Here is a 10,809-nt window from a genome sequence, read left to right as displayed (position 1 = left end):
TCCAAACATACAATCATTCAAACAATCAATTTCGATTCAAAGCATTAGATTAGAGTTTCGATTTTAATTCATTCAATCAATCAATTTGATTTCAAATTAGGGTTTATAAAATCGAATGTGTTTTAGTATTAGGGTTTTAAATAAAATCGATTCCATGCATTCATGCAATAAGCATGTATGCGGCTAGGATCATGGATATTAGGGTTTCGATTTTGATCTTAGATCATTGGGGTTTTGAGATTCAAAACCATTGGGGTTTTGATATTCAAAACCATTAAGGTTTCGATTTTAATTGATCAAACAATCAATCTCGATTAGGGTTTGGGGTATCGAACTTATGATTATGAGCTTCGATTTACTCATTGGGGTTTTGATCTATTACCCTATGGTTTTGATTTCAACATTAGATCATACTATTAGGGTTTGTAGTTTTTATGGTTTCGATTCTTATCAAACAATCAAATTTGATTATGGGTTCTCTTTAAGGTTTCGAATTACCTTAACCTCAAGTAGGGTTGAATGGACCACCAAAGAGATGAACCGCGAGCTGGAACTGATCGGAACGCGAGCTGATATTGTCGCGAGCTGTCTGATTGCTGAGATCGAGAACACGAGCTGTCCAACGTGTTGATCGGGTCGCGAGCTGTCTGAGATCGTCTTGTTTGCGAGCTGAGGTTGAACAAGCCGAGATCGTCTGAGCTAGGATCAGGAACGCCTTGAGCTGAAGCTGATCGGGAACAGATTGCAAACAAGGATCAGGATGTAAGGTTTCGCGATCAGGATTAGGATGGTTCGCCGGTAAGGATGTTCGCCGATTAGGGTTAGGGTTTTAGGCGGTTTGTTTTAGCTTAGGGATTTAGATTCTATCGTGCTGATAACGTGTTGTGAAACTAGAGAATAAAATCTATGTTTCTGTATTATTCATAAACATAAGGAACCCCGGTTTAAAATTAAAAGGACGGTTCGATGATGACAAACCCCGGTTTAAAATTAAACCAAAAATCAAAAATCAAAAATCTCAGCCATGGCGATTGCTTCAACCTCCACTCTTATCTTCTCCTGCGCCAAACCCGATCTCCGGCCATTTCCGTCCCATTTTCGTTCTTCTTCTCCGTCTCCCTCTCCTCTTGTGAGTCAGCTCCGTATCCCTAGCCTAACCCATGACCCGATTTCTCTGTCGGGTCTTATCGGAACCGGTTTGGTGGCTGCGACGTTCATGGCGGCAGGACCAGGTAGTACTGCTATGGCGGCGGTTGATTCTCTTCAGCTAAGCGAACCGGCGAATGCGTTGTCTTTACCCACTTGGGCTGTTCATGTTTCCAGCGTTGTCGAATGGTTTGTCTCCTTCTTCCTTGCTCTAATTGATTCAACTTCCATCTTAGAAAAAGTATACGAGATAGTGTTTGCTGTTGTGGGTTTCTCGAGTTCTTGATAATGTGTGTCAATACCGGTCTAAAGTTCGAGACTTTGCATTAAAAGATCGAGACTTTGTTTGTGTGTTTTGATGTTTTGTAGGATTACGGCGATGGTGTTGGTATGGAAATATGGAGAAAGAGAGGGTTACGAGTCATGGAAAGGTCTCTCATGGGGAATGGTTAGACCCTCTCTAACCTGATCCAAACGGTTATTTCCTAGATTCTTGTATTTTCATATCTTTTTTTGTTTCTGTGTTGTTCCTTGTTCAGGTGCCTTTGCTTGGTGGAGCTCTTTGCGCATGCACATGGCATTTCTTTTACAATGCTGAATCTCTTGAGGTGTGAATAAAACCTCTTTTACTCTCATTTGGTGAAACACTGATGAATGAATTGGGCTAAGCTCTTAACTCAATGTTGTGATTGTGGGCTTGCTTCATTGTTAGGTGTTGGTAGCGCTTCAGGGAGCACTAACTGTGATTGGTAATATTACTCTGTGCATTGCTGCCTTTCGAATCAACAAGTCTGCATCCAAAATGGAAACCTCTGAAGAGCCGTGAGGGCTAAATACACATCTATGTGTTTAAAATAAAGGTCAAAGGAATGATTTGTTTTCAGTAATTTCTACAGGCAGGTAAGGGATACTTTTGTTTGAAATGGAACACTATAAAAAATGAGACTGAGATTCATAATGTTCTGTTTAACCATTGCAGGAATCTGAGGTGTAGCCTTTTTGGAGAGTGGTGATGGTTAGAGAAGCAACTGGATCTTTGGATGTGGTATTAGCGGAAAGATCTTTTTGCTTTATATCTCTAGTGATTGCACTAAACATGTTTCTTGAGCGTGTGTGTGTATATACTTTTATATTGTAGTGTATTGTATTGTATTATCCTGATTATATTCCTGGTGAGTGAGGCCAGTGCTTCATGTTCATAACCTATTATGTAAACATTCTTCTTCTGCAATCGTTGTAGTCCTGACTTCATTATTTTCGGTCTTAGGCTTGGATGATCACAGAGTTCATGCAATTAAATTGTAAATTTAAGTGCCACGACTATTACACTGAACTCTTTCGAATCAACAAGTCAACATTCAAAATTGATCTCAATTTGGTACGGTGTGTTTGTTGTGATTTTGATCTTTTATGTAGAGACTTGTTGGATCAACATGTTAGTATATTCAGCCAATATCATCCTTCAAATTTCTGAAAAATCGATAACTATAGGCCTGACTTCGGCCTAAAAGCCCACACATATATGGTAGGTGTATTTTTTCTTAGGGCATCAAGAAATCAATCCCACTATTTGTTGTTCTCAATACAAGGGGTAGGAGCATTGCAATCTAATACATCACCACTTAAATACTTAATAGATTATAGGGAGTTTATCAAAACCAACCCACTTTTTCAAGTCAAATCCAAAATCAACCCTTTTTTTTGTCCATACTATTCATCAATAAAATTTTCATATTATCCCTATGTTTTTGAATTATTCACAAAATTGCCATTTTTATTTAATTTTTTATTAATTTCGAAATTAACAAAAAACCAAATACACCCTAACCATTTATTCTTATTTACAAAAATGCCATCATCATCATCAATTTTTCCAACCACCATGAACCACCATTTTTGAGCTCTAAAGCTTTAGAATTCAATTTTCAACCACTTTTTTTTCTCATTCTAATCCAAAAAACTTCATTTCCTCTCATCTCCTCTACATTTCCATCTAAAAAACTCTCATAACTTTCAATTTCACAATCAAAAACTTCATATTTTCGAGTTTCTTCATTAGTGAATCGTCAAAGATGCTTCCTTTTGCTCATATTCGGAGTTTGGACGGTTGAAAAGGTTGTAAACGAGCTTTACACAGGAAAAAAATAACTATTTACATACTTTTTGTTCTTTTTCAGATCTGTGTCGCGATGGTAGACTGTTTTGTATGTCTACGCCTCCGTGTAGACTTACGATACAGTCTATTTGTCAACGCACGGGTTAGTTTTGCAATTGACCAAACAAATTTTTTTCTAACGCAAACTTCCCCAGTAGTCTCCGTCTTTACCTTTGACAACAAAAATAAAACTTTCGGTAGACTTACTCAGACGTCTACCTAAAAGAGGTTAGTTTTTCATTTGACCGAACTTTTGACTTTTCAAAATAGACTTCAACGGAAGTCTACAAACTGTAGACTGCCAACGAAGTCTATAAAAGGTCAGTATTGTATTTGACCAAAACTTTGACTTCGTTGAATAGGTTAGTTTTGTGTTTGACCAAAAAGTTTAAAAAGCAATCAAAAATTTATTAAATTGTAGACTTCATATGTAGTCTTCTTATCTTAGAAAAAAAATGTAGACTGCGTATAAAGTCTATCTTTTTATTTTGGTCAATTGCAAAACCAACCCGTCGGATTTGAGAGTAGACTTCACAAGAGGTCTACACACACGTAGACATTCATTTCAATCTACTGATTGGAAGTCAAACTTGGTCAATTGCAAAACTAACTTCTTTCAAAAAAATTCAAACATGTAGACTGCATATGAAGTCTAGTTCTGAAAGTCAAATCTTGGATGAATTCTGGTCAATTGCAAAAACTAACCTTTTTAAATTGTAGACTGAAATGAAAGTCTACATGTACAAAATCACAACTTTTTTCAACTATAGAAAGCAACCCGTAAAATGGTCAATTGCAAAAACCAACCCAAAGCGTAGACCTATTTGACAGTCTATGTCTGTAAACTGAAAAGTACGTCTACATCTTCAGAGACTGAATATTAAGTCTGCATAGAAAAATCTATAAAAATGTGAATTTGTGTATTATTCATTAAGTTTTTTCTAGTTTTATTTGTTTGAAAGTGTGTGTTAGTTAATCCTAATGGGTTTGAATGATTTTGAAAAGAATTTTTTTTATAATGGTTCAGGTATAATTCATTTGATATGACAATGTTGTTTAGCTAATAATTGTAGACGTATTTGTAAGTCTTCGTTTATAGTTTTATGAAACATGAAATATTTCTTTGCTGATTATGTAAACCTGTATTTTTTTGCAGGAAATGGCTCAGATACCTGTTGTATACGGAGAATGGGTGGTGAAAGGCTCTTTGTGGGAGTTTGTGGTCAATAATCGGAAAGGAGGGAGAATGTTTCTTGTGCCGGATGGTTGTACACATGGTGAACTTCATGAAATGGCCCTAGAAGATTATGGTCTGGACAAGAAAATCGAGAAGGTGGAGCTAACATATTCCTTACCAGACGTCATTTTACAGCAAATGGCTCCGGATACTCCTCCTATGCATGTCACGAGTGATAGACAAGTGTGGAACTTGATCGAGTTGGCTAAGACACACTTTGTACGCCTTTGTGTATCAAGCCAGAGCCAAGTAGAAGCTGGAGTTGATGATGATGCGGATGTGTCTGATGGTGATGATAGTAATTTTGCTGATGAAGATACTGATTCAGAGTGGGATGAAGATAGTAATGATGCTGATGATGTTCAAGCAACTGTTGCTGTTGATGTTGACGATGGTGTAAACTATAGTGATTATGGGAAAGTGAAAGATGAGGATTCTGACGAGGATGCAAATGAAAAGCTTTATGATGGCTATAAAGCACAGTTCTCTGGTGGTGAAGGAAGATCGTTGTCCTTAAAGGACAATATATATGTCGGTCAGAGTTTTGCTAGTAAGGCTGAGCTTGTTTCAAAGCTGAAGTCGGTGGCTGTCGAATATAAATTTACATTCTCAGCATATAAGACAACAAAAACTCTGTATGTGGCTAAGTGTCGTGTTCAAGGATGTGGTTGGAAGCTTAGAGCGAGTTTGAAGCATGGGCCAAAGACATTTTTGGTGACAAAATATTCGAAAACTCATACATGTTCAGTGGCGGATCGAATGGCTCAACGGAAACATTTTACTCCGAAATATGTTGCAAGACTATTTATAGAACGGGTTGGGATTATAGATGGGCTTACACCGAAGCATATCAAAGACGCGATGAGGAACATGTTTGGGATGAAGCTAGATTACAACACTTCGTATAGAGCTTTGTTATCTGCGCAAGAGTTGGTGAGAGGAACAGCAGAAGATGGATATGAGAATCTGCCTTCTTATTTGCGTCAGATCGAGATATCGAATCCGGGAACTGTCACATGTCTTGTGAAAGATGGTGAAAACAGATTTAAGTATCTATTCCTATCTTTTGCAGCTTCGATAGCTGGTTTTAACTATCTTAGGAGGGTTATTGTGGTGGATGGGACTCATCTATGTGGAAAGTATGAAGGAGTTATGCTAGTTGCTGCTGCCCAAGATGGTAATTTTCAGATTTTTCCATTGGCTTTTGCGATTGTGGATGCGGAGAATGATGAGTCGTGGGAATGGTTTTTTACCCAATTGCGGAGACGTGTTTCAGATCAGTATGCTTTGGTGATAGTTTCTGACATGCACGGTTCCATTAAGAAGGCGTGTGAGAAGGTTTTCCCTTGGGCAAGGCGAGGAATATGCTATTATCATCTACAACAGAACATAGTCCAAAAGTTCAAGGGAAAGCACATGTTGTACTTGGTCAAAGGCGCTGCTTATGCACATACGCTTTTCGATTTTAACCGCTACATGGATGAGATACGGAGTATAAACCCAAACCTTGCAACATATTTGGAGAATGCTGACGTCTCTTTATGGTCACGAGTTCACTTTCAAGGTGACAGATACAACATAAAGACTAGCAACATCGCAGAATCCATCAACTCCGCACTTAAGCCAGCCAAAGGATTCCCAATCTCATTCCTTCTTGAATTTATACGCGAGAAGCTAGGAAGGTGGTTCTTTATAAGGAGAGAATATGCTTTGAGTCTCACATCACATCATAGTCGGGGAATCGAAAACTTGTTGGCTATTCGTGAAGAGTATGCAGATATGATGAATGTGGAGCATATTGATGGTTGGCGATTTGTTGTGAGAGGAGGACATCGAGATTGTGTTGTTGACTTGGAACTTCGGAGGTGTCAATGTGGTGTGTTTGATATTGAGAAGTTACCTTGTTCACATGCCATTGCAGCTGCAAAGGATGCAAATATTCATGTCACTACGCTTGTATGCCCATCCTATTCAAAGAATTATCTTTATGCAGCATAGGCGGCAAATATATATCCCAAAAGTGACGTTTTGGAAGCTCCCAACACTGATGACACATCACCTGCCAATGAAGAAGAAGCTCCCAACACTGATGACACAACACCTGCTAATGAAGAAGGAGCTGATAAGGCACGTAAATGTCTTCCTCCAGAGGTCAAGCGTGGAAGGGGTAGGCAAAAGAAGTCAAGGTGGCAGTCTTGGCTAGAAATTTCCAGGATGAGGGGAAACCAACCGCGAAAACTGCACAAGGATTATAGTTGCTCCCAGTGCAAACTACCGGGTCACACTCGTCCTAACTGTCCAGGTTAAACCGGTGTTGTCTGTCTTATTGCTTTAGATGTTGTCTTATGTATTGTGTGAAACTTATTAGTTGTATTGTTGCTTTGGATGTTGTCTTATTGCTTTGGATGTTGTCTTATGTCTTATGTGTGGAACTTAACAGTTGTCTTATTGCTTTGGATGTTGTCTTATGTCTTATGTCTTAATGTGTTAGTCTTCTGTTACAGAACGCAGACTTCTTTTGTTGTCTTCTTTTCCAGAACGCAGACTTCTTTTATAGTCTTCTTTTACTTACCGCAGACTTCTTTTGTAGTCTTTTTAAAAAGAAGACTAATACGTAAGTCTCTGAGTTGTCTCGAAGTTGTATTTTTGGTCGAATATGAGCTAAAAAGGACTGATATACTGATAAAAAGATGATGCCTAGATAGTAGTCGAGTAGCAGACTTCTGTAAAAGTCTTCTGTAAAAGAAGACTAATACTTAAGTCTGCTGCAAGCAAATTACATAAGTTTGTTACAACCAAAAGTGTGCTACATCAGCCTGTTACTCACAGCACAATACAATAGTCTGGTACAAAAGCCTACTACATCAACCTACATATATCCAATGAGGAAAGTCACCAAAAAACTTCATACTTTCCCTTAATTCTACCCAAAGAAGTGGATTAACCTTAGTCATAGAGACCGAGATGCTTGTAATCACGTTTCTCTGTGCCGTTTATCCTGGTCTCATCAAATATCTCACTCGCCATCTGAGACTTGATTGTCTTGATCTTCTTATCACACAGCTCATGAGGTGGGAATGGCATGCCAAGTGCATGACATTCTATATACTTCAAGCAATACACTCCACAGTCACCACTTTGTTTGTTTTGTGGCACCCCAGATTCAAGCTCATGTGTGAAATCAACTGTTTACAACTCCCTCTCCGCACCGGTAGATAACATACGCAGCATATACGGCAGCATGTGTGCAATAGGCTTCACGGCCTTAGCAATTTCTGCATCCGTAGCGTAAGCAAGATCACTATCCCAAATCACTATGCGTCTCCTCGGGATTGATATCCAGCAAGCTACCCAATGATCATTCTTGACCAATAATGGTGCATATATATCATCAATCTCCAGTGCCCATGTCTTAGTTGATCTGCTATACGCTGGTTCCTCACCTGTGTAGTAGTTTAAGGCGCCAGGAGGGAGTAGTTTACCTGAGCCGTCAGGGAGTAGAAACTCTGAGTACTTTGCTGTCCACATTTGAGTAAATACAGCATCCAAAATGCAAAATCTGTCGGACCTAAACCATTCAGGGTGCTTTGTGTATCGGAGCCTTAAGAGATTAATGCCAGCATCCATGTGCTGCATTTACAACATTAGAGACTTCTACATCAGATACATCTACATGCGAGAGAAGTCTACATGAGAGAGAAGTCTACATACCGTGTCAATCAACCATTTTGTAGGAGTTAGTAGTATGTAGAACCAATGACTTGAAGAACTTTTGACCTTCTGTCGCCATTTGCTGTCAATAATCAAATTAAATAAATAAAACACTACAAAGTCTTTATATAAAGAGCAATTAATTTAGGAAATAGATGACTTACGGGTCAAGTTTCACCCAATCAAGAAGAGCAGAGAGCTTTTGGCGATCAGGATTAGCAAATGGGTTATATCCCTGGCCTTGCTTCTGCTGGTTAGGTATAATAACCTTTGCCGTGCTGTCTCCATCAAAAGGAGACTGCTGAGTTGCAGCAAGCCTACGTTGCCGATCACTTTTAGCACGGGCCACAATGCGAGCAGCTCTCACTTTACCAACTTGTTTTAGTTTTTTCACAGAACCATAATCAATGCATGATTGTTCTTTATCTATTACAACAACACTTATGCCTCCGTTCTCATTTTCACTCTCACTCTGCATTTGTTTTCAGTAGAAAGAACACATTAATAACAGCCACAAATATTATACAAACCAAAAGAGAACATTCAAATGCACACGTTTTTCCACAGTTCCAAATCCAAATGCAAACAAGTTATTTCTTTTTCACTGATTTTTTTCCTCTTTTCGGATTGAGTAGTTTGGGAGATGTTTTGGTACTAACCACAGTGGCTTGGGTGTCTCTAGCTTTGGCTCTTGTTGTCATTCCTTTGGGAGCTGTTTCCGCAGCTTTGCTTTCCTCGGCTCTGCTTTCCTCGGCTCTGCTTTCCTCACCTTTGCTTTCCTCACCTTTGCTTTCATCGCTTTCATCACCTTTGCTTTCTTCAGCGCTGTCCTTCTTAGCTTTGTCTCCATCAGATTTGTTTGCCTCAGGTACATCAGTAGATGAATCAGCTTTGGTGTGGTCTTCCTTCCAACCTTCACGCACCATCTTCTCAACAGCTCCCACCTGAGTTGTAAGGCCCTCAATCATGCGGGATTGTGTCTTCAGAGTGTTCTCGCATCTGCTCAGCCCCTCAGCCACATTAGAAGTCAGGCCAGTTAGCCAACGAACTATTTCTCCTTTCATGGTCTCCACATCCAGGCCAGGGGACTCACGAGCCTTCTTGCGTGATTCTGCATCAGACTGTGTGCGAGAAGGGGACACTGTCTTCAAGCTTCGCAACATCTGACCAGCTTATGTCTTCATCGGAAGGATCTCCACCTTCACATTTGTCCACAGTTTTGTTCTGACAAGAGGCCAGTGACTTTGTTCCCATGCCCAGCCTGAAGAAAACACTGCCTTCACTATGTTATCAGCCTTCTCATCTTCCAGCTCACCATCCCAGCGAGGGAACATTTCAGAGTAATCCTTCATAGTAAAGTTCTTAGTCCTAGTCTGCAGAAGATAAAACTATTAAGTTAGTATAAAATCACTTTATATCAAATTAATGCATATATAAACATAAGAAGCATACCTGTTTCAGCATATTCTCCTGGAGCCTTCTCTTGCCTTTGCCACCTAAGAAGGCAAGTAGAGGTGGGGTCGGAGAACCTTCTATAGGGTGACCAAACCCAGCTCCGAATTCAGGGAGACAACAGTAGACCCAGACTTGAAGAACCTGAACAAAGCCTTCAATAGCATACGTCTTTGTCAAGTCTACACCCTTCACCGACTCCATCAAGAATTTAAAGGCTACCCTTCCCCACGGATAATCTTCAAAAGCATCTAGATCCATCACTAACCTAGTCAGGCTAGCCCGTGTGGGTGACGAGGTTCTTGCTGCTTCGATGAAGCCAGCGTAGATGGCTAGATACCCTAAACGCAGCCGATCATCTCGAGACCATGTTCTGCACATCTGACACGCTGTAGTTAATTCATCAATACTTGGCCCCCGGTCGAAATTCACTCCCATCTGCGCCCAAAATGCTTTCATGTCAGTCGTTACCTCAACCAACGGATTCTCGAGATTCTTCACATACTCGCAGTTGAGGCCAGTTATCTCTTCAAATTCATGCAGAGAAAACCTCAATGGTTCAACACCTACGAGACTCCACAACTCAAACTTCTTGTTGCAGTCAAGCTGAAAACACAGTATATAGTGCACCAGCCTTGAAGCCCATCCAAACTTCATTTCGTGGAACTTTAAGAACACTCCTACTCTCGAGTTCTTGAGCTCCTCCCATTCATCTGCCTCGAGTGCTTCTTTAAGAGCAGGGAAGAGCTTGCTGTCATCGCTGTAGTAGGCAATGCTTTTATTCGGAAAAGGCTCCTGGCCTACACTATACAGCCTCTGTGGGAAATCAAGTTTATCCATTTTGAAACCTGCAACAAAAAAGCACAAACAAAAAAAATTACACAAGAGAAGTCTACAAACGAATAAAAGAAGTCTACACGAGAAGTCTACAATTCAAAATGAATTCTATACGAGAAGTCTACAATTCAAAATGAAGTCTACACGAGAAGTCTACAATGCAAAATGAAGTCTACCCGAGAAGTCTATAAATCAAAATGAAGTCTACACGAGAAGTCTACAATGCAAAATGAAGTCTACCCGAGAAGTCTATAAATCAAAATGAAGTCTA

The 10,809-nt window shown here is 39.7% G+C and overlaps 3 protein-coding genes across 4 annotated transcripts; 2 read left to right on the top strand and 1 right to left on the bottom strand.

Moving 5' to 3' along the window:
• Positions 1-977: 977 nt before the first annotated feature.
• LOC106374372 (ycf49-like protein) lies at positions 978-2,400 on the top strand. 2 transcript variants are annotated; one of them, XM_022694687.2, is made up of 5 exons: positions 978-1,335; positions 1,516-1,594; positions 1,686-1,754; positions 1,859-2,042; positions 2,126-2,400. In XM_022694687.2, the coding sequence occupies exons 1-4, from the start codon at positions 1,025-1,027 to the stop codon at positions 1,970-1,972; spliced, it is 573 nt and encodes a 190-aa protein (XP_022550408.1). In that variant the 5' UTR covers positions 978-1,024; the 3' UTR covers positions 1,973-2,042; positions 2,126-2,400. The 2 variants fall into 2 exon arrangements, with proteins under 2 accessions (XP_022550408.1, XP_013669871.1); XM_013814417.2 differs by having other exon boundaries at positions 979-1,335; positions 1,859-2,046.
• A 1,919-nt stretch (positions 2,401-4,319) lies between these two features.
• LOC106447734 lies at positions 4,320-6,845 on the top strand. The gene is made up of 3 exons (XM_048743646.1): positions 4,320-4,328; positions 4,458-6,494; positions 6,537-6,845. Exons 1-3 carry the CDS (start codon positions 4,320-4,322, stop codon positions 6,843-6,845), a joined length of 2,355 nt encoding a protein of 784 aa, XP_048599603.1.
• An 882-nt stretch (positions 6,846-7,727) lies between these two features.
• LOC125579795 lies at positions 7,728-10,541 on the bottom strand. The gene is made up of 6 exons (XM_048743645.1): positions 9,702-10,541; positions 9,479-9,622; positions 8,909-9,370; positions 8,414-8,721; positions 8,250-8,331; positions 7,728-8,168 (listed from the first exon to the last, which is right to left on the bottom strand). Exons 1-6 carry the CDS (start codon positions 10,539-10,541, stop codon positions 7,728-7,730), a joined length of 2,277 nt encoding a protein of 758 aa, XP_048599602.1.
• Between the last annotated feature and the right edge of the window lie 268 nt (positions 10,542-10,809).

Source organism: Brassica napus, chromosome C1, assembly GCF_020379485.1.
Source record: "Brassica napus cultivar Da-Ae chromosome C1, Da-Ae, whole genome shotgun sequence".
Lineage (NCBI taxonomy): Eukaryota > Viridiplantae > Streptophyta > Magnoliopsida > Brassicales > Brassicaceae > Brassica > Brassica napus.
The sequence above is the reverse complement of the archived record's forward strand: the minus strand, read 5'-3'. Positions and strand labels throughout refer to the sequence as shown.

Coding starts and splice junctions, on each gene's coding strand:
- LOC106374372 (XM_022694687.2), top strand. CDS start 1,025: ATGGCGATTGCTTCAACCTCCACTCTTATCTTCTCCTGCGCCAAACCC. Junction 1,595..1,685: donor AAGGTCTCTCATGGGGAATG/GTTAGACCCTCT, acceptor TTCCTTGTTCAG/GTGCCTTTGCTTGGTGGAGC. Junction 1,755..1,858: donor ACAATGCTGAATCTCTTGAG/GTGTGAATAAAA, acceptor CTTCATTGTTAG/GTGTTGGTAGCGCTTCAGGG.
- LOC106447734 (XM_048743646.1), top strand. Junction 6,495..6,536: donor ATATTCATGTCACTACGCTT/GTATGCCCATCC, acceptor TATGCAGCATAG/GCGGCAAATATATATCCCAA.
- LOC125579795 (XM_048743645.1), bottom strand. CDS start 10,541: ATGGATAAACTTGATTTCCCACAGAGGCTGTATAGTGTAGGCCAGGAG. Junction 8,722..8,908: donor GAGACACCCAAGCCACTGTG/GTTAGTACCAAA, acceptor AAACAAATGCAG/AGTGAGAGTGAAAATGAGAA. Junction 8,169..8,249: donor CAAAATGGTTGATTGACACG/GTATGTAGACTT, acceptor TTGTAAATGCAG/CACATGGATGCTGGCATTAA.